The sequence below is a fragment of the Tursiops truncatus genome, chromosome 15, assembly GCF_011762595.2.
Source record: "Tursiops truncatus isolate mTurTru1 chromosome 15, mTurTru1.mat.Y, whole genome shotgun sequence".
NCBI lineage: Eukaryota > Metazoa > Chordata > Mammalia > Artiodactyla > Delphinidae > Tursiops > Tursiops truncatus.
In genome coordinates this window covers 40968921-40991869 of record NC_047048.1, presented here as the reverse complement: position 1 = coordinate 40991869, position 22949 = coordinate 40968921, and the positions used below count along the sequence as shown (strand labels likewise).

At 49.3% G+C, this 22949-nt stretch overlaps 1 protein-coding gene across 6 annotated transcripts in view; it reads left to right on the top strand.

The window, feature by feature from the left end:
* Positions 1 to 22949, top strand: part of RALGAPA2 (Ral GTPase activating protein catalytic subunit alpha 2) — a 281557-nt gene that overhangs the window by 245784 nt on the left and 12824 nt on the right. For 5 of the 6 annotated variants that reach the window (XR_002174846.3, XR_012326195.1, XM_019927549.3 and 2 more), the window contains one exon: positions 13901 to 14022. The exons of the other annotated variant lie outside the window; for it this stretch is intronic. Coding sequence is in view for 3 of the 5 variants with exons in the window: in XM_019927549.3 (XP_019783108.1) it covers positions 13901 to 14022 (122 nt within the window). In the remaining 2 variants the exon portion in view is untranslated. The remainder of the gene's footprint in view (positions 1 to 13900; positions 14023 to 22949) is intronic. 6 annotated transcript variants of the gene reach the window in all.

The window sequence follows — 22949 nt, the reverse complement described above, 5'->3', positions numbered from 1 at the left end:
AACAGTGAGAGGCCCGCGTACCACAAAAAAAAAAAAAAAAAAAAAAAAATAGGGAAACAACAAGGATTTACTGTGGCCTTAATTTTTGATTCTCTCCAATCAAGGGAATTGTTTGGCATTACTAAGTGATTAAAAAGTCCAGGTAGGTGCCTCTAATTTGTCCTCCAAAAAGTCCAAAAATAAAGCTCATTAGGTGACATCGCTCAACTCTAATAAGATTAGCGTTGTCACAAAGCTCGGGGGACCACCGCGGGGTAACTTCTGACCCTTCCCCCAGTTTTTGTCTCACACGATCACCTGGCTTGTGACACCAGGCAGCTAAGTCTATCACCAAAGGAAAGCCCTGGCAGTCACTCGTTACCAGGTTCAAGAGGACAGTCACATCCTCGGACCACCTCTGTAGAAAATGACCCAGGCATTTCCTTCTGTAGTGAAAACTGTCAGAAACCTCAGTTTACAAAGTAAATCCCCAGCACGCTTGATGCGGTTCAGGATCCGCTGTAGGGGGGAACCAAGTTTCCATCATTTAAAGTGACTGCTCCCCTAGTCCCTGGTCCTCCTGTTTCCATTTTTAATGGAGAAAAACATCTCCCCTGAAGTGTTTCCTTTTGCCTGTTGGAGGAAGCAATTTCAGGCTGAGGACGGAGGAGCTTTCCCACACACGGGGGACCTGCTGCCTCAGCCCTCGGCAGGGCTACGACTCTGGGCCAGTCGCCTGAGCACCAGCGGCCAGTAGGCGACGGATCAGCCTGCAGCTCCAAGCCCATCCTGCCTTCCACCCTCCGCTCCGAGACGCCGGGTTCCACACACCCCGGTGCTGCTTTGCCAGCTGTGCCGGTGGGTTCCACCTGTGGGCGCTGCAGGGGCCGTGCGCTCTCACGGGCAGGTACTCTGCCCGCCCAGACTCAGCACACACGGCCTCTGTTCCCGCAGGTCACCCCGGGACCCCCTTTTCCGGAGGAAGGACCGAGATCCCAGGAGGCAGGATGCTTGCCTGGGGCGACATCCCAGGGGGGGCTGACCTTGACCATGCTGCCTAGCACCGCACGGGATGCAGGGCCTGTGTTTCTAGTCCGAGTCATTGCACAGATGCTTTAAACCTCTCCAGTGTTTTCGAATGACACCAAATGGCACATAATTAAAAATAAGGATTTGCCAAGAAGCTTTATGACCCTTGGAAGATAGCAGTTGAGGAAGAACAATCCATTCTCATTGCGGCTCAGTGTTTTAATTGTGAAGCAGAAGCCAAACGGACCTCCCAGCGGACAGAGCTGCCGTGTCCAGTGTCCTGACCTGTCACCCCTGCCCAACAGTGCTCAGCCATCCTCTCCTCGAAAATGTCCACTCGAAATAGCTAATTAATAAAACTTTAGAATTCCGCACTGGTTATCTTCAAAATGTGACCAGAAATAAGCACAGTAAGATCAATTTGGCTTAAACAAACTCTGACGCATAAAGGAAAGGGTTGAATTAATATAGTTTATCACTCTGTATCCTGGCTTCCTAAGTCAGTCCTACAGATAATAATTCGGCTAGGAAGTCACCATTTATGCCAGATTAGCTATAAAACTTGCCAGTTTCTTTTGTGCCACTCTTGGCTCTGGAGGGAGAGAGAAGGATCTAATTTGTCTGTTCTTACCTTCATGTCAGCAGCAAACAACAGTATTTGTGAATTAACTTAGCATGAACATTGCAAACTCTTAACTAATATTCATACTAAACTGAGACAGTGTAAGAGAGAGGCAGAGACCAGCGCTGGGAACAGACTGGCCTGGGCTTGAGTTTGAGCCGCACTCACTGCTAGCTGGATGGTCTCGGAAGAATCATTTCTGTTCCATCTCCACCTTATCATTTGTGAATGGAGATTTCCAGGAGGATCCAGTGGCTCATGGCTACAAAAGGGCAGAGCCTTATACCAACACTGGGTAGGTTGTTCTTACTTATTACATAAAGAGTGTATCTTTTATTCTAAGAGAGCTATCATCCCAGCAGAACTCAGGCTAATGGTAATGTAACCTCACCACGATGTGTTTTAGAATCCCCCCAGAATAATACTGTAACACTCAGTGTGATGGTCAGGTATTGTAGAAGCCAAGACTTAGAAGAGAGCTGAGCAGCAAGGAAGTAGTTTTCTTACAGCTGAAGGAAGAATAATGGATACATAGGAGGCCCTTAGTAAATATCGTATGGATGGATGGATGGACGGATGCGTGGATGGGTGGATGGATGGATGAATGGATGGGTGGGTGGCAGACGCAATAATTGGAAGAAATAAGAAATTGAGGGAAGATAGACCTGGGCTCTCTGCTGTGCATGGCTACCTCATGGGGATCATACTGGCCTCTTGGTCTGGGGACCTGTGATACAGTTCTGCTTCACGTTTGACTTGTGAGGAACATCTCCATCTCTCTTTAAATAAAGTACAAAATGGCTCCAAAGGACATTTTCCTCATCTGGGCCATGTCTCGTGCCATTAATATAAAACTGATGGCTTAATGGAGTTGCTTTTGATCTGTCAAGAAAAGACACACCTAATTCAATTTTGCTATTTTTCCAAGAGTAAGTGTCTTAATTTGCAAGAGAATGATTAGATTATAATTTTAAGTAATACTGCAGTTATATTTTTAGTCACGAAGATGATATCGAGTGACTCTATGAGACTCAAATGTGGAAAGTCCCAGAGAGTTGTGTGAGTTGGGAATTTTATCTTTAATGGCATTCTGGGTTGTTTCTGTGTGTAATGTGACGAATATATTTTAGTCAGAATGAACGGGCTCTCTGACAGGGAATTTTGAATATAAAATATAAAAACAGGCAGTTTTCATTTAAAGTATAAAGTAGAATTATCCCAACATATAAAACCATATAAAATCAAGATGTAAACACCCATCCTTTTTCATCTGTATATCTTCTTTTTAAAGTGTATGTTATTGTGAGGGATTTTTCTAATTCTGATCTTTGTTCCCACTGGGACAGCCTTGTTTCTTTATTTCCTTCTGCATTACTCTTAAAAATGGGAAATTTTGGGCTTCCCTGGTGGTGCAGTGGTTGAGAGTCCGCCTGCCGATGCAGGGGACGCGGGTTTGTGCCCTGGTCCGGGAAGATCCCACATGCCGCGGAGCGGCTGGGCCCATGAGCCATGGCCGCTGAGCCTGCGCGTCCGGAGCCTGTGCTCCGCGACGGGAGAGGCCACAAAAGTGAGAGGCCCACGAACTGCAAAAAAAAAAGAAATTTCTATATACTCAAAGGTACCTTTTAAGATGTAGTGTAGATGTTGAATCTGTTGTCCTTCATGGATGGAACTGGGCCTTCTGTTGGCTGTGGCTACACCAGTCTCTTCTCTTCAGGGGAGGATTCTGAGGTCAAGAGGCAGGGCCGCGTCTGGGAGCTGGGGCCCTGAGTCAGGCGCTGGGTTGGGGTCCAGGCATTGGCATTTACCATCTCGAGGCCTGGAGCCAAACACTCTGCTTCCTGCTCTCCAACCTGCTCCTCTGGGAAAAGACAGTAACAGTACAGACCATACACGGGGTCGTGAGGATAAGTGAGGCAGATACGGCCTCCAAAAGGCCTCACACAGTGCTGGACCCTGCAAAGCACTTGACCGTTTCCATCAGTCTCACCGTCTAAACAGAGCCTGTGACGGGGGAGCTCACACTCGGGGCACCTTTGGATTTCTGTGCCACCCACAGGCACCTCCCCTGAAGGGCTGTCTGAGTTCGTGAAAGCGCGTCCTGTACTCTGTGAGGTGCCCCCTGTCTCTGAGGACCTGCAGCATCCGTGCTGGGTGCTGGCACTGGGCGTCCCCCAGGCCTCCTCGGCTTCATCAGACGGCGTGTCCCTCCCCCGCCAGGAACACACGGCCACAGGCGGGTCCTTACCCAGCGCTCTTCACTGGGGCCTCATGAGGAAGTGTCATTTCTCTCCTTTTTTTGGAAGGTGCTGGAAGGACCACTCAAGCACCTAGACTCTCCTCTAGACAAACTGTTTATGACAGAAGCGTGTGTATGTATTTTTTTTCTCTCTGCACAGCCTAGAACTAAGATAAGCAGAGGTCGCAGAACGCCACATCGAGTCCCTGTGAAACCAGAGTCATTCCAGTAACCCCTGGGAAGTCTGGCCAACCTTGAAGGCAGAGCACAACAATTTCCCACTACATTATTTAGGTGACTTTGTATGCTTCCTGATCATCACTTTGTTTTAACCTAACACTGATCCAAATGCTGAGACAGGTGTAAAAAGAGCAAAAGAGATGCTTTTTGCCCTCCCGCTGCTCAAAACCCCTTTCCCGGTCACAGAACGAACAAGGCTGGGGTTCTCCGGGCTTCTCTGGCCCCTGTGGTCAGCTCGGGGCCCGGATCCATGGACAGGCCCGGCCGTGCCCACAGATGGGCAGCCCTTCAGAGGGCTGCCTCCGGGGCCACTCGGCAGGACCGCTCAACCCTTGTGTCCACTTTAGCGTAACCTACGTGAGCCCCTGGCATCCCACACTGTTTCTAATTGCCAGAAATTAGTTGCTTTAATATTATGTGGCAAACACAGTTTTGCTACTGCTAACCATGGAGGAGCTTTGCATTATTAGAATTCCCCCAAATTTCCAGTTAGGTTTCGATCACTTGGGCAGTATTTTTTCGCTCTAAGTGATAAGTCTGTGGGTGTATTGAGTTTCAGACACAGGTCAGCTGCTGTGGTTCAGGTTTGCTGTGAGTGACGCCCTGTTTTACCCACTAGAACTGAGTCTGGATGGGCCCCGGGAGGCCAGTGTGCCCCCTTCACAGGCGCTGCTGTCCTCAGTTTCCAGGTCGCTTGCATTTGGTAAACCCCTAACTTTTCTTGGAGTTACTTCTTGTCATTTGATAATTTGGTATTAAGATGAGTATCTTCCTGGAAAACTCAGATGCCATTAAGCTATAATTATTTCACAGAAATATAGAAATACTATTTTCTGTTTTCAGATACAGTCTTATTTATCGTTTTTAAATACAGCTCGAAGTTTTTAAACATCATAAAAAGGAGTATTTCCTCAAAATTGTTTTTGGAAATGAAAACTCAAGAAAATCTGTACAGAGCTTGGTGCAAATACTTGGGACTGCAGAATTTAATTCTGCCTGAGCCCACCCTAACTTCATCTGGGCCCAGTGGGTTGGTGACGGACTACAGTTGAAAACATTTCAAGAAAATTATAACCAGAACATCTGCCACAGAAGACTTTTTTTGTCCTTTTTGGCTTTGTTCTCTTATCTATCGTGTATCATCATGAATCCATTTTACTTTTAGAATCAACCCGGATAGAAACCAAGCCATAGGTCACATGGAGCTGGCTTTCTTCTCCATAGTGACAGTGGTTGAGGACTAAATATTGGATGATTTAGTTCAAATTACGTTGCACTAAATAATACCTGTCACATTTCTTTTTCTTTGTGGTACTCGGGCCTCTCACTGTTGTGGCCTCTCCCGTTGCGGAGCACAGGCTCCAGACGCGCAGGCTCAGCGGCCATGGCTCACGGGCCCAGCCGCTCCGCGGCATGTGGGATCTGCCCGGACTGGGGCACGAACCCGTGTCCCCTGCATCGGCAGGTGGATTCCCAACCACTGCGCCACCAGGGAAGCCCTCACATATATTATTTAATAACTTGTCCCTTACAGTCAGCGATGATAGAGTTTAAAATCCACGTGTACTGCTATTTAATTGTCGACCCTTTTTATTCCTTGCCGCAAAGAGAGTCTAAGAGACAGTTCCGCATTTCTAATTGTTTTCCATTTGGTCGTAACTTCGTGGATATTAAACGCCAACAAATTGTCAGCAGTGGTCATTTCTGTAACTGACGTTGAGAGCACATTTGTTAGCTCCTAACACACCGTATCTCTGGGATGAGGGAGAACCTGTGAAAGAGAAACAGTTCAGGTGACACCGAGTCCCTTCCACCCAGAAACCAAGTTATTGGCATCCGCCTGGCCGACTGTGGTCCATACTGATCAGTCACTTCTTGGGTCGTTTCATCAGCGAAGCAGCCAGCGGGGTCTCTGCTGTCTCTGCTCATTCACTCGACAGTGCGGCCTCTAGATGGGAAAGAGGCCAAACGCCTGTTTTTCTCATCACTTACGTTTTTACTGAGGTGAGGCTTGGAGGGACGGTGTCACAGGGCCCTTTCTTGCCTGGTGATTTACGGAAGGTGAGACACACGGGGCGCCGGGGAGGATGGAAATGGAAAGCGCGTGACTGAGGGTGTGCTCCTCCCACATCGGACCCTGCGAAGAGTTGATGTGAACGTTCCTAATCAAACTGTACATCAGTCCCTCGCACCCTCGGAGCACCTCCCATCCTAAGAGCAAGACCTTCCTTCCCCTACGCCTATGAGAGCAGACCTTCTCCAAAAGTCTGTAATTTAATAGCCTGAAGAAAATCTATTTTTCCCCATTTCCATTTACTCTGGTCATTTCCTCAGAATTATTCTTAAACTTGGTTAAATGTGTCTTTTCTCCTTTCTTAGCAGTGGTGCACTGTTTCCTCTCCAGGAGTGCACCATTAGGGTCTGAAACCTAATCTAATATCTTATGTGTTTAATTTCCTTTTCCCAAACATCTATCTCTTCAGCTACATTGTTCAGTGAAGTCGTCCTCTTTATCCGTTTCCAGGCTGTGACATTTACTTTGAATGATTCATTTATTTGGGGTCTTAAAGAGTCCTAGAATTTCAATTTGCATTATATTTGAAAGACAAACAAAATCTTCGTAAAAATGATGTATGGCTTTAGGCTGTACCTGGCACCTGCTCCTGTCTTGATTTATTATGGAATTTCATCCATTTATTTCGGATTATCAAATGCCAGCCCAGCCCACCTGTGGAGCATCCCTCCCTCCGGGTGGCAGGTACCAGGGAAGAGGTTAAGGGAGCAGACCGGAGACGTGAGCGGAGGCCCCTCCCTCCAGAAACACATGGCCCCGGGCTCCTGCCCTCCTTCTCCGGTCGTCTTGTTCCCTCCTCCGCGGGCTTCTGCCCCCACTCCAAAGTGGGGAGGAGGGAGTTCCCAGCGTGCGTCCTCCCCTGGTCTCCTCCAGGACCGGCTCCAAGTCCGTGACTCGGGGCCGTCCATCCGCAGCCCAGGCCTCGGCCGAGCCTCTTCCCCAGCACTGCTCCCCCGACACCTTCAGGCCCTGCACACTCCCGTCCCCTCTCCATCGTCTGCATCAGCATCTGCACATAAGCCACGGCCCCGCGGTCTGGCCAGAGCGAGTGTCCCCACGCCCACCAGAGCATCCTGTGGTCCACAGCACCTCCATTCCCCTCCACCTCTGCTCTCCAGAGGCCCACATCTCCTCCCTCTTTCTGACTAGTCGCCCTTCCTCTGGGCCCTTCCACACACGTCCCTCCCCTTGTTCCATCCCCACCGCCCCGCCCAACCCCATGACCTCTCAAGTACAGAGTAGACCTGGCTGCTGTTGCAGAACCTCCAGCAGTGGTTCTCCCAGGGGCTAGAAACCCTGCGCTCCTCCCATCACCACAGGCCCTCAGGGAGCCCCTCCACCCGCTGGGTCCCTGTGCCCTATGCAGGTCCTGCCCGCCTGGCAAGTGATGAGTTTGTGGCTGTCTTTTCAGATAAGCTGTGGGTACCGTGAGGGACAACACAGCCTCTTTTTGATCCTGGTCTCTCCAACTCCTAGAAGAACCCCTGGCACATGGTTCAGGGATCTTCCGTGAATAAACGCCACCTTTTAGCATGGCCAGGCCACCTTTCCACTTGTTCTGCATTGTGGTCAGTGAGGACCTTTTATCAGAAGACCTTCCCCACAATGCATCGCATGTACCGTGTACTCAGAGGCATTTGGGGGGACAGTTTTTCATTGAGGTATAATTCACATACCCTAAAATTCAGTGGTTTTTAGTCTCTTCACCAGATTGCCCGATTCCAGAGCATTTTTGTGCCCCCATCCCCATCAGGAGTCACCTCATCCCCTCTCCCCCCAGTCCCTGGCAATCACTAATTTCTTTTCTGTCTGTGGGTTTTCTTATTCTGGACATTTATAGGAACGGGTTCACACAGTGTGAGGCCTTTTGTATCTGGCTTCTTTCGCGTAGCATAGTTCCCTTCTCAAGTTTCACTCACGTTGTAGCATGTTCAGTATTTTATTCCTTTTTTATGAATATACGAACAAGATTACATTGTTTATTATCATCCTCTGCATCTATTCCAGAAGCTCCTGGTCATGGGCCCAGCGGAAGACATCAGCTCATTCATTTCCTAGTTTTGTAAACTATCCTTAGCCGTTCCTTCTCAGAGCTCAGAGCCTGCCACTGTGGGCTCATCATCGTCCTAGGTTTAAAGTATATCTGTGGATATATTCAGGGACGCTTTCCTGCACCCACAGCTGTCCTAAGTAATCTCCCTCTCCCCGGGTTTCTGTGAGCCCGGGGTCTGTCCTCGTGTGAGGAGTGTCCACTCTCTCACCTGTACCTCTTCCTCCCGCGGTCACCTGGTTAGGCTACTTCCTCCCCTGCCTCTGCCTAACACTCTCTTCCTTCCAAGTCAGGGACATCCACCAACCTGACCATATATATGTCATTCACTTCTGAAATTAGGCGAAGAATAAGTCTAAAATATTGAGACGTTTGTAGAAGCGCGTTGCTTGAACATAGAGATGCAAGTCAGCCTCAGCCTCTACAAACCTTGAGGGTGCTCTGGACTTGCCTCAGTGCTGGCAGATCTTCTAAGGGTGAGCAAAACACCTTGGGAAGACACTACTGCTCCCGTGCCTCAGACCATGCAGGCCTCCAGTGACCCAACCAAGCCTTTCAGCTGCACCTTCCGCCCTTCCTGCTGCCCTGTGGCTCCCGCCTCCTTCCCCTGAAACTCCCCGCTTCCAGCTCCTGATTCCTGGTGCCAGAGATGCTCTTATCATCCCCGCTCCCGGCCCTCACAGTGGTTAACCCCTTCCCTGCCACCTCCTCAGAGAGGCTGCCCCTCTTGTCGCTATGTCCTACCTGGCACTAACGTGAGGACAGTGGGCCTTAGCCTGCAGGCTTGTCCCTGCTGGAACGCAGGCTTGGCGAGGGCGGGGACAGCATCTCTGACCTTCTCCCAGTTGCGTGCCCATCACCGGGCTCACGTGGGCGCTCAGTACTCATTTCTTGAATAGGTGAACACTTGTGTGAAGGTGGACTTGCTTTTTGGAAAGGGCAAAGTCACTCGAGATCAGGTTTTCGAAACAGAGCGAGATAGTACGTAGAAATCATACGCATGGGTCCACGGATATCTGTAAGATTTTGACCACTCTCTAGTTCAGCCCATTCTGTCATCCTTGGTGCATAGCAATTCTAGCAAAGAATTTCTGTAGGAAAATGTATTTTTTTTGCAGTCGTACCCCCAGCCCCCTGAATGGTGTGTGTATCCATGTTTGACGCAAGCTCTTTAAATCCCATCTGTCAAAGTTCTCCATGACATTCTGGAAATTTTGAGCTCTAATATTTTGGCCTATTTCTGGAACTAATAAAAATAGCTAGACCCTGGTGGCCTAATGGTTAGGATTCTGGACTTTCACTGCCATGGCCCGGGTTCAGTCCCTGGTCAGGGAACTGAGATCCCTCAAGCCACGCACTGCAGCCAAAAAGCAACAACAACAAAAATAGCTGATATTTTTAGCTAATATTAAAAAAACTAAAAATGGCACTGGCTGTTTTCTGCTTTCCCCGTGTCTGAATCAAACGGACTTTTCTACCATCATTATCCCTAACAACCAACATACCTTTCCTATCCCCCCGCTATCCCCACTAGATAGGAATCACTATTCCTATCTAGTGATTTCTAGAGAAATCACTTGAGCTCTTTGGGCATCCATTCTTGATCAGTAACATGGAGACCACAGGACTCACCCCAGCTCATGTGGGTCTAGCATAAAGGAGGCTGTTTCCTAAAGCCTGACGCAGAAGACCCCCTCATTTAACCACCATGTTCTTTCTGGAAGACAAACTCATAAACCCACATTGGGGATGAGGGGGAACAGGCAATCCACATTTATGGTGCTTCTCTTGTGTGCTGGGACTTGGTCAATGCTTCCTCCGATGATTCTATCCAATCTATCTAATCCTCCCACAGCCCCGAGAGCTGATGTCAGCGTCCCCACCGTACACAGAAGGCAGCCGAGGCTGGGGACTGGGGAGGAGTTGGCAGGTGGGGTTCAAGCTCCAGCCCATCCTCCTGCGAAGAGCAAGCTCCTTTCTCACTGTCGTGCTGCTACTGTCATTGCTAAAAATTAAAACAAAAATAATCAGAATAAATTTGGGGGCTTGGCTTTGGATTCTCAGGCTTTTGCAGCCCAGCAGAGTTTATCTTGAGGGTTTAGGAAAGTTCTCTTGGAGGTTTGGGGGAAAATGTAACCAGTGAAGACATATGGCCTCTTTATTCAAGTGGAGGAATATTGAGTAGACAGAGTAGGTCATTAAAAAACCCAAAAATATCCGGAAACCGAGATGGATTTCTAGTTAGTAATTTGAATGTTCTCTGAATTGAGGAATCAAGGGGAAATTTTCTCTTTAAAAAGTACTGTGTGTGGTATTTAATGAGGTAATAATTCAGGACAGAATATAAGTTTCACATTTGTTAGTGGACTTGCTGACAGCAGAAGGGCAAAGGCTGGTATTGAAACAGGTATTGGATGTGTGACCAGGTGCCTCCGTAGCCACCTGCTTCTGGTCAGAGGTCACTAATCATCCACTGCCTGGCATTACTTCAGCATTCAGTTCATGTCTTGTTTTGTTTTTGTTTGTTTGTTTTTGCGGTATGCGGGCCTCTCGCTGTTGTGGCCTCTCCCGTTGCGGAGCACAGGCTCCGGACGCGCAGGCCCAGTGGCCATGGCTCACAGGCCCAGCCGCTCCACGGCATGTGGGATCTTCCCGGACCGGGGCACGAATCCGTGTCCCCTGCGTCGGCAGGCGGACTCTCAACCACTGCGCCACCGGGGAAGCCCATCAGTTCACGTCTTAACATGTCTTACGCATGAAGAGACAAACGTTATAAAGCCTTTGATGTCTAAATTATAAATGCCTTTTTGAATAGAAAGCAACCAGCATTGAAGCCCTAAGGATGTTAGGTAAGAAAATGATGGAAGACACTGCTCCTGGTTAGTTGCCCTTACTAGTAGTGCTACTAACAAATTCCGTTAAGATCCCAGAGCTACATTTTCTTAAAGCTACTTAAAAAAAAAAAAGATTTTGGCAGGCATGAGCTCCTTGGCTGTTTCTAAATGGTGCCAGAGTTGGGGTGATGTTTGTTTTCTCTTTGTCATGGCGTTTACATGCCCTGGCTTGGGCTGTGAGTGCAAACGCATGTCATGCTCTCCGGGTCTCACCCCATTCCCTAACAGATGTTTGTCTGAGAGACGACACCCAGTTCAGCACGGCATAGCCCAGCCTGGGGTGGGGAGTGTCTGCTCCACATGACAGCCAGGGAAGCTTCTAGGAAGCAACCCTTCCTCGAGGACCCTGTTCTGGACACACCTTCTGTGCTCTCCCATGGTACCTCCATTGAGGAGTCAGACCATAAATATTTACTGCACCTGAGAATCTCAAAACTGGATTATTAACCCAAGAGTCCAGTGCTGGATTTGCCCTCAGGAGCCCAGATCTCTCAGCCTTGACAAGGGACAAATTTATGGACAATAGGAGAGTGTCGCTCAGGACGGGGCTGCCAGGCCACCCTGTGGGTCCTGTAGGTGGTGGTGTACACGGCGTCCCGTTGTGGTGGATGGTGAGCTCGGTCAGCGTCGCGGCCGCCCCTCCAGATGTGTGGCCTCCGCCGTGTCTTCAGCCCAGCGCATCCTCACGTCTGAGCACTGTGTGTGGGTGTCTGGGCGCAGCGGGGCCTCGGGACCCAGCAGGACGGGCCTGCAGAGGCCGAAAGCAGGCTGCACTGAGAGGGGGCCAGGAAAGGGCACTGACAGGGCCACAGGCTCAGGTGGTCTTCAGCCGTAAGTTGAGCTCAGCTTTTTGAGTAATTTGTCACGCCTGGCTTGGCCCCTGCTGGGCCCGCACGTGCCAGTTCAGTGTCACAGTGCCTGTCCTCCAGCCGGCCGTCCAGGCCTAGCGTCCTGCTGTTCGCGGCCCAGCGGCTCGGAGGGCCGCACCCAGTGACAGCCAAGTGCTGTGCAGAATAAGCGTGTTCATAATGAGACGTGAATGACATTAGCGGGTCCCTCCAGGCCTGGGCAGCCTGTCCGGGAAGGCGAGTCACCCGGAGTTCAGCCCGCCATGCAGGCTCACGCAGCCAGGCCTCAGGATGCCGTGACCATCTCTGTAAACCTTCATATATCATCAGAGGGGCCACTTTGGAACCTTTAAACTCATGTTCCTCTTTAAAAGTTGCATAGAGCCAACCTGCAGAGAAATTCTGGAATAGCGCAGCCCAGGAAAGCTTTCCCCAGCGATGGGTGTGTCCTGTATCTGCACAGTCCAGGCCGGTGGCCCCTGGCCACACGTGGCTGTGCATGCTTGAAATACGACGAGTGGGACAGAAGAACCGAATTTCTATTTCTTCGTATTTATTAATTTAAATTTCAGTGTAGCTAGGCACCTACGGCTCGTGGCTACCACGTTTGCACAGCCAGCCCTAGAATGTCTCTGGTCTCCTCCCAGGGAGAAAACCTTTCCCTGAATGTAGTTAAAGGAGGAGGGGAAGAGCCCATCCCAGGAAACTTGTGAGCATCCTCTGCCAAAAGAATAGAAAAATATTCTCCTCTTTTAAAGCACGTGCTTATCGACAGCTTATTGGAAGGGCATAATTTTCCCCAACTTACATTTTTAAAAGAGGCCATTTTGAAAAGATCGCTTTAAAATATGGTGAGAAAGGCTAGAATTATTTTTGCCCTTCTGGAGCTGCAAATAATAAACTGGTGGTGACCCGCATTCCCCCTGTTCCTGGAGAATTAGCACGATTTTCAAAAGACTAAAGCGTGTCTCTTAACTTTTGCGTTGATCACGGGAAGGCGGGGTAAGACATCACGCCGACTCCCCCGAGTGTTAATTCATAAAACCCTACGTGTGGCACCGCCATCCGCTGTCAGATTGTCCTGACGTTATCCTGTTATTGGGAGGCATGATTCACCTTCCGAGGAAACAGAAGCCACACACAAAAGGGGAAGATTTGCTTTCTGCCCTGTGAAAGGCTGCCACACGCAGGGGTCCTATTAAGACAGCTGGAAAGTTGCTTCAGCGTGTTACGCTTCTAAGTTTTATTGGTGACTGGTTTTTGATTACACATTTGAATGTGTGTGTTCCAGACTGCAGTTTTAATTAAAAGGCAATAGTCTTCTTTTTTAATATTGCATTATGCACTCCCTGCTAGATTCTCCCCACTTATTCTTATTTTCTAATGCTCGTGGCTTATCTCGGCTTGAGGCTCTGGTGCCCTTCAGAGCATACCTTCCTGGCCTTCCCTCTCCCCAGTGGTCTTATTTTTTAAGTGTGTGTCACCAATTATTGCTTGGAGTATCGATTCATTTTATCAGTAGGCTGAGAAGAACATTTCATCCACAGAACTAAGAAGGGGCGATCCAGCGCTGTCCCACGGTTGTGGATAGAAAGGGATGAGGCCGCTACCAATGTCTCTGTTTTTGTTTGTTCCAATCCAGTTGATGACCTTTTGCTGTGATTCTGGAACTATTGGTTTATATATTTTTTCAGTGATACTAGTTTGGGTGCAGTTGAAATCTAAGGGAAACTTAGGCCTCCAAATTGGAATGTTCTCATGAATTATGACTAATATTTAATTCTCCAACAGGATGTTCACTTGCAAGGTACCTCTTCCCACACAAGTGTAAAAAATGCGTGATTGTATTTAAAACAAAGTGAACGCTGTCACTGTTCTGCGTGTCATTCTGCATGAGCACTTGTTTCCTTAACCGACTCCTGCAGCTACGAGGAGAGAGCTCTGTATCTCGAAGCAGTAATCCAGAACCATCGCGAAGTCATGACGTTTGAGGATTTCACAGCCCAGGTCTTCTCCCCGTCTTCCAGCTACTCCGTCAGCGGAACTGGTGAGTGGCCGCTTTATTCTCCCCTCGTGCCCTCCAAACGCTCGAACCGCAGATGTACACCTGTTTTTCACAGATAAATGCTTTCAAATTTACGAAGCAGCGCATTCTCCCCCTGAATCCACTAATGAATATCAAAAGGAGTGATGACATTCATTCTGATTTGTTTTGTATCCAAGCTGTTCGCCAGTCCTTTTCTCCCGCCGTTCTGTTAACCTCCGCATCCAGCAAGGTTAATGCACTTGTTGTCAGTCATGTGCTCCGGTTCACTTGGGGGTGTGGATTGTTTGAGAGCGATGCCCGAATCAGTGCTTACTTGTCAAAAAAGAGTTCCTCGCCGTTGAAGCCGTTGCCACTGATGCTTAATGGGGATTATGCTGCTGAGATGCTCGGGTCAGGGATTAACGCGGGAGCAATGAGAGGACAGTGTCCCTTGGCCATGGTGACAGCAGCGCGACGAGCTCGCTTTCTGGAGCCGTCTGCGTCCCCGGGACCATCCGCCGAGAGCAGCACCTGGTGTGGACCTGCTCCGACACTGGCTCACAATCACTTTCACTTATTAGGCCAGTGGAAATTTTCAAAAATGTTGTTTCTAGGTTTTACTCTTTTTATATTTCCAATTTAGGAAAGAAAAAAAAATATGTGCTGGCACTTAAACTGATGATATGATTACTGTGGGTTTTTTTTTTCCCAAAGAGTAGAATGACTTGTAAATTTCTGTATGTAATTACAGATTAATTGCCTTTCAGAAAGCAAATAGGATATGGAGTCAATGCACGTTGAAATCCTTGATGAGGGGCTTCCTTCCTCTTCCACTAGGGCGGGCACAACTGTTAGAGGGCCTAATAGATTTCTACCCCGTGTCCGTTGCCTCTGATCGCTGCCTGGCTTCTCCCATCCTGACTTGTTAACAAATATCTTACACACAAAGTGAAAAAAATTAAATTCGGTGAAATAAATCACTTACAAATAAAATCAGCCATGCATCATTGTTGAGCATCGCTGGCTCCAGTCCTGGCCTCCCCGAGCTTTGTCGGGAGATAAGAGGGAGAGGCTGGCCCCGCACGGGGAGCCAGGAGCAGCAGGCAGAAGGCCTGGGAGATAAGCGGCCACGGAGGTGCGGGAGCCGCGAGATTAACATAATCACGCCTCTGCTTCCCTGGCGAGGCGTCCAGAAACACAGGGATGGCCTCTATTGATCTTTGTTGAACTGGAATACTAAGCAACATGAGAAAAGCTTATAACTTAAAGCTTTGATTAATGTTTCTTACATTAAAAAAGTAGAACAGCTGTGAATTGAATTCTTTTATACACTCTGCCAACATTCTATCTAAAACCAAAAAAAACAAAAATCGGTTTCAAGGGAAATGAAGATTTCATACCCAGTCTGGCTAGAGGTTTAAAATCGCTTCAATTTATAGGTGAGAAAACATGAAGGATCTACAGCAAAGCTAGTTTTTTAAAGATCTCATTCAGCTTTTTCCCATCCTCATGAAGTACTGGGACTGAAGTTTTCAGTGCAGCGTAGTTATTTTTTTTTTAATCTCGAGAAGCCTTTTGGTTTTTAAAATTAAAAGAAATTAAGTCATAACTAGATGTTTCCACTTCTTAACTGTTATGTTCTTAAGGCTCTTGATTAAGATGTTATTGAAACCAATATTGAGGAACTTTATTTTCTATGTATATTTTAGTCTCTATATAAATTAATTTGCTCTTTCCCAGAAGTTCATAATTATTTGAAGCAGTTCAAATGAGTCCATGTGTAGGCAACATCTTAAGTGAGCCTCTAGGAGTGATTTGGGGTTTTTAAGACTTGCCGTTTGGAGACAGGCTGCTATAAGAATGTCACTGAACAGATAAAGGTTCAGACAGCTCGTTAAGAGTGGGCATGGGAACCTATATGAAAGGAACATGAGACCAAAGATGAGATATCAAGACAAATGCCAGTCCTTCCTCTTCTCATATTACTGACAGCAGTGTCACATGTCATAACACGCAGGGTTCGGGGTATTTTGTGTGGAGTGATAACATTTTCTACGCATACAGCACCAGCCCACGAGCGCGATTATAAGTCTGGGCTTAATGTTCTCTTTCAACGTTTTGCGTATCTGCCCACGACACCCATCAGGAAAGAGCTAGAAATGAACTTGGTTTGCCCAGGAATCTGAGGGGTACATTTCTGTCCCATTTACAGGCCCACTTTCAGAACCACATCCTCATTTTCAGACCAGTTTTGCTTTTGAGGAATCCCTATTCCCTGCCGGTTACCACTCTGACAGATGAAAACATTTTTCACTGTGTTTTTTTCCTGGGACAAGTACAGTCAAACCCAGATGAGCCAGGCAGCTTAAACTAAGAAATTGAGGTGAGGCCTGCTCTTCCAAGCGACAAGCCAGCTGGAAAAATTGACCCTGAGCGGCTTAAGCTCCCACAGCGTTCTTAGGATCCGATCACACCATCTCAGCAGCGGTGTCTTCAGAGCAGGGCCTCAGGCCCCTGCTCACAGGCACAGTTTGAGGAACTCAGGGCTCAGATCTTCTTTGTGTCCTTGCAGCAGGGCCCTGTGGTCAAGCACAGGGACAGTGGCCTGAACACTGTGTTCGGCCCACACTGTACCCTGGGAAATGCCTCCCCTGCTCCCCAGGCTCCCCTACCTCAGCACTGCCACCTGTCACCCAGGGCAGCCCAGAGGGGCATCTGGACTCACTGTCGACACCAAGACGTAGGACCTTCTATTGTTAGGCTAACAGGTGGGTGCTCAGCTTATTAAAAGAGGTTCAAAACAACTATTTTCCCAGTCAGAAAAATGTTATTTTAAACACCTCCTGCCCTGTATCTCTTCTGCCCGTTACTCATGTTGATAACGCCCAGAGCATAAAAGGCATTTGAGCTGACTTTCCACCCAGCTCTGTAGTTTGCATCTCTTTTGACTCCTTCCTTATTGACCAGCAATTTCTAAAAGGTGACCAGTGATAAAATACGGGCTGCAGTGAACACACACACACACACACACACACACACACACACACACACACACACACACATACACATATAAGTACATATCTGTGTTTTATGCGTGTATTTTTTTTTTTTTTTTTTTTTTTTTTTTTTTTGGGTTACGCGGGCCTCTCACTGCTGTGGCCTCTCCCGTTGCGGAGCACAGGCTGCGGACGCGCAGGCTCAGCGGCCATGGCTCACGGGCCCAGCCGCTCCGCGGCATGTGGGATCTTCCCGGACCGGGGCACGAACCCGTGTCCCCTGCATCGGCAGGCGGACTCCTAACCACTGTGCCACCAGGGAAGCCCTATGCGTGTATTTATATGTGCATTTCACACACACACATACACGGGGGTGAGAGACTAAGTTTGTGTTTTCAAGCATGTTTCCAGGCAAGGGGGTGGCAGAGAGGCCTTTAAAGAGTTAACTGGAAGGGGAGGGACTGATGTAATCACTGCAGCTCATAGCCAAGTGCATCTGTTCACCATGAGGTCATTCTTCTGCATGCTAATGATTTGGAAAATCAAGTCTAATGCTTGACATTATCGGAAAGGCTATAAATAGTACAAATCTTTACTTTTTGGAAGCTGCTCTTATAAACTAAAGGAGAAAAAAAAAAAAGAGGGACTTTAGCGTGGCCTTGAGATTTTTTTTTCCAGAGCTGCTTTAAAGATCGTGTCTGGACCGTAAAGTCTTGGAGGAATCCACTTATGTCTGTTGATAAATGAATCCCCAAATCACTATTACAGTCACAGCTAGCAATTTGGGAGTGCAGGACTATTGGCATGTGTACTTTGACGTCTGATTGTAAGCATTTTCAAGTACCTTGCTCAGAAGTTGACAAAGATGGGTTTTTCTCAAAGAATGCCTAACACCAGGTTAAATGAGGGGTCCTTCTCCGGAAACGTGAATTGACTGCGTTTGCTGAAGATGGCTTTCTGCTTTAATGGTGCTGTCGAGAGCCAGCAGAGGGAGCACAGATCTTTGTTTATTTGTTAGCCCTGCATAAACACATCTGATTTCTCCAGATCTGGTCGGAAGCAATTCCTCCTTCACAAAAGGCTGGATTGTAAAGGCTCCAGGATTTAGAGCAAGTGGAAGGAAATTCCTCACCAGGCCCCATCAGACTCTGCCACTTTTCATGTAGGTCATACTTGGAGCTTAAACCAGATTAGCCTGAGTCGGTGTCAGGCTGCTGCCACCGCTGCAGCTACTGTGCAAGAACGGCAGACTTGCATCTGCACGCCCAGGAGGGTGCACTCCTGGTAAGGCTTACTGTGCTCACCTACCTGACGAAAAAGACTTGTCATTCTTTTCTACAACAAAATCACTGTTTTAAGTTTGCAGAAGCTATCAGAGGACCCTGTCTGGGACCGCTGGGTCATTCTGGTGGCCAGTAAGTGTCCCCGTGAGACTGCAGATGTGTTACACATTGGCCCCAAAGTGAACCTGGCGTGTGGATGCTACACAGCCGGATAGCCCACCAGGCTTTGCCTCGAGCAGGAAGCTGTACCCAGCTCTCACTTGCTAAGAACCCCAATGGCAGGTGTCCTAGCCCTTCTGCAGTGACCCCATCACGGCCATTTGCTGGGCGGTAAGCCATCAAGTCAGTCAGCAGAAACAGCACAAGGTGGAACTAACTCTAACCCCCCAAAGAGGAAAGGATTTACCTGTTCGGTGAGGGTGGTCACTTCACAGATTCATTCGATATGTCTCCCTCTTTCCCTCCCACCCTCCCTGTAAAAGTGGTCTGAATAGGGTTTTGCTGGATAGCACTTCTTATGTGTTCGCCTTCCTCATAAATTTGCTGAAACCAGCCAAGAGCATTGTAGACCGTGAAGCTAGAAGGGTCTTCAGGAGACCCCACGTCCAGCCCCTCACATTCTGATAAGCTGCACCAGCAGTGAGGAACGACCCGGAGCACCAGCGTCGGCCCCTCCACTCTCTCCTCCTCTCTGTGAGGTCAGCACGCGTGTCAGGACAGCATCCCAGGCTCAGAGGGTGACCGCTTCCCTCGGCCCCCGCTGCCTTGGGTGGTTTGTCACCTAACACTAGTTGTTGGTGACCTTGGTCACAGAGCTCCTGACCAGCCAGTGAGAAGGGAGTTTTTCAGTTTAAACAACCCGTGCAGCCTCTCTGGGAGGAGAGAAGCGAACACTGTCTCAGTGTGTCTTTTGGAACCGAGCCTGCTGGGGAAAGCTATTTCTCCTTCTTTGTGGTCCTTCAGGAAGCCTTCATGAGATGAGAGTGGGGTTTGGGAAAGACGCTGACAGGACCGCAGGAACTGGGGCTCCCAGCGCATGCCCTGTGATGCTGTGGGTTCTGTTCCTTCCTGTCACGGTGGCAGTTTCTGCGTTTGTCGGACAGTACGCCCGTGGGACCATGAAGGTCTGTGGGGTCACCTAGCAGCTGTAGCTACAGAATCCTTCTAACCGACCACATCGAACAGATCAGGGAACTGAAGCCCAGAGTATGCCCCGACTTCATACAGTCAACAGACGCACATCAGATGCTCCCAGGTGCCCGGGTAGGTCAAGCTCTAGGGCTCCAGGGGGCCGTCCCAAGGCCGCGAGGGGCTTCAACGTTCTGGGGGTGCTAGGAACGCAGCAGGATCCGGGCCCCGAGTACTGGAGTGGAGGGAGAATGTGGAGCCGTCAGCCAGCCTCGGGCCACCCTTCGTGTCCCGGGGTTTGTATTTTCCTCCCTTGGTGCTGGATACAGTGCGGGCTGGCCTGCCCTTGCTCCATCCTCAGATCCCACTGTCTTCCTGTCCCCCGACCCCACGCTCAACACTGGCCAGAACCTTCCAGTTCCAGCCTGGAGCCAGCCTCCCCAGCTGCAAGGGGGATGTGTCCTATCAGAGGCCAGGCTCTGATGTCCCCTTTGTCCAGCCTGTGGCCTCGGTCAAGTTCACGTTGCTCTGCAGCCCATAGTCCAATTCTGTAAAATGGGTCTAACAGCAGTACCTTCTACATAGTACCCAATGATACGAACTGAAGGGCATTCGTAAGGCTCAGCAAGTTAGTATGTGTAAGGGGCTGAGGATAGTGCCCGGCACGTAGGAGCCCTCCACAGACGTCCCCTGGGCGGTCCCCTCACCACCCCGCCAGTCTGGGTTTTTCCTCACTCCGTCCTGTGCCACCCTCTTCCCTCCTGTTTCCACATGGAACTTGTGCCTCCTGGTTCCTCCTCTTGTCCTGGAGTCCCCTCCGCCTGCGTTGGCCCGTCTCTTGATGGGGGGGGGGGGCGTGCAAATGGGGCCACTACCCATGAGATGCTGGCCAAACATCCCGCCTGTGGGGACCGTCCCAGACGTCAGACCCACGGCTACAGAGCAGGACAGCCCAGAACTATACTCAGGCCAGCCACAAGTGTCCCCCAAATACAAGTTCTCTGATGTTGCTGTCCGTTCAAGAGCTCGGGGCCACCTGCTCTGCCCGCAGCGCGCTGGGCTGTATCTGAGCCGCGTTGCCACCTGGCCTGAGAACCACCGACCACCCCGCAGGGGCTGTGAGACCCAGCCGCTCCCTCCCTCCCACGTCACCAGTCGGCTCAGCCTGACCCCTGTGCATAGGACGCTTCTTTAGAAACTTAAAATGCATCTTCTTGGACAGATGGTAAAGCATCCATGGGAATTTTTTTAACCCATAATCCCATACCCGAACCCGGTGGTGCTGGCTCAGCTGTGCACGGGGTCACCCTTGAAGCCATACCATGCAGATGGTCCCTCCACCAGAGATTTGGAGTTTTGGGTCTGGGCATGGGTGGGGACTTGCTTTTAAAAACTAAGCAGTGCTGAGAACCACCGTCCCGCACGCAGGCAATTCTGTGATACTTCCATCCTCGGTCCAGCTCCCTTTAACTTAGCTCACTTCTTGATTTTTCTCAGCACATGGAAGGCAGGCTTTGTCTTGTGTGTGTTTCCTCTATCTATAATGGGCTGTAATCGCTTTAAAGAATGATGCGTAAGTTTCTTTCTTACGTCATATGCAACAGGATTGCAGTAGAAATGCAGGCAGGGAGGAGTCTGGCTGTTGCTTTAAGGGGTCCAGGTGTCTCTAGACCACAGATGTGTGTGAGGCCTGATGCAGGAGCCAGACCAAACACCTGGAATCGGCTGTCATTCTCCGCCCCCCGACCCTCCTGGTCTCCTAGTGAAAGTGGACCAGTGAAGGGCAGCAGGGGCTCTCCGGGTGTGGAGCAGACAGGGCAGCCAGCAGCCTGGTTACTGCACATACTGGGTACCACAGCTGGAATAACTGAAACCTGGTTAGGATGCTTTCCTACGTGATATTGAGGGTTTTAAAGAGAATGTTCGACTACCCTGTTTCGCACCACATTTTGCCTCGTGCTTATTCATCCCTTTTTCCTCTAAAACTCCTTTACTCTCCCTGGTGTCAGCTCCGGAAGAGGGAAGCAAGAGATGAGACAAACATCTGTTCCAGTTGATCGGTTAGAAAACAATGTCACCGTCTCGCAGCCGCCCCTGAGCAGGACTCTGCGGCGCGTTTCAGGGGAGCACAGAGGGCTCTGGAGACCCTGCACTCTGTCTCTCCCCTTCCCTCCTGGAGCTTGAACTCTTGTTAGGGAAAAGCAGACACTCATGAATCACCAAAATTGGCTACTTATTAATAAGCGCAGATCAGTTAGCTCCAAACCACAGCTACATGTCACAAAGGTTCATCAAAAAAAAAAGACATTTAGTCAGTGGCTTGGGTCAGTTGTTGAGATTTCCCTGAGCCGGCCTTGCCGTCTGCTTTGTGAGCCTGGAACGAATGGAAACTTGCCTGATGTGTGTCAGTTGTCCCACTCTGCGTCCTGCTGGTCAGCCTGTAAGTTTCCCACGCTGGCTGAGATGGGGACTCAGAACTGGAAGGCCCGGTGGACAAGAGAAGGAGATGCAGAGAGGAAGAAACCAGTCCTTCAGAGCCAGCGGGGGGACCCTCCTGCCCTGGGCAGGCAGGCGCGGAGGCTGGTCCCAGGTTCCCGGGAAAAGGCGGTACCTGAGACGATTCATTCCAGAGTATCGACATGACATTTAATGTGTTCCTTTGGAAGAACTTGAAGCTGCTGCTTTTTCTGTGAAATGCTGCTTTAGGTTTGCCCTGGTTTCTCAGCCTTGCAGGGTTTTAAGTGCGAACGGCACCCTCCTCCTGCCTCACTGTTAAATACGGCCCCCGGGGAGACACAGCAGTTGCCAGGAGATGGTCGGCAGGTACCAAGAATTTTTCTCACAGTCAGTTTTTGGAAAAGACTCTTAAAGCTTATTTGAAATGACCTTGAGAAATTGTTTCGGAAGAGTCTGGAGCTCCTGACACCACAGGTTCACATGCCTTGTGAGCCATGGCTGGGGCCCTCACCTCCAGAAAGTTCTAGCAGGTGGAACACGGACAGCCTCGGCCGTCAGGGTGGGTTCCTGGAAGCCTCGATGGTTTTGCCTGAATTTCTATTTAGCAACAACCAAGGCAGAGGCCAAATGGGACCTCTCTTAGTAACGTTGCAGACAGCTGAAGAAAAAAAGGAAGAATATTTTATACCCTCCTTTTCCTGAAGAATTTATGATGATAACCAGGAAATAAACCTCTAAATAGCATAGTAGAGAGAAAAACTGGTTCCTCTTTTCCCATTGGCCTTTAAAGTCCCTCGAAAGGCTTTAAGGAAGCCCCTTAAAAATGGGAAACATACCAGTCAACTTTGTAAAAAATTTAAAAAAAAAAAAAGATTGCATGAAGCAGACAGCATTGACGTGGCCAGAATTCGTTTCTCAGCACCTGAGAAACCTCGTAGCATCAGTGCAGAGAGTGTTGAGAATGAACAGGCAGAACCCTATCCTCTGACCGCTTCCAGAATATGAATCCCAGCTGCACAGGACACGCTCCACCTACCTGGGCCCCCACGCGGGCCACCCAGCATCTCTCCTCCTGAGCGGGATG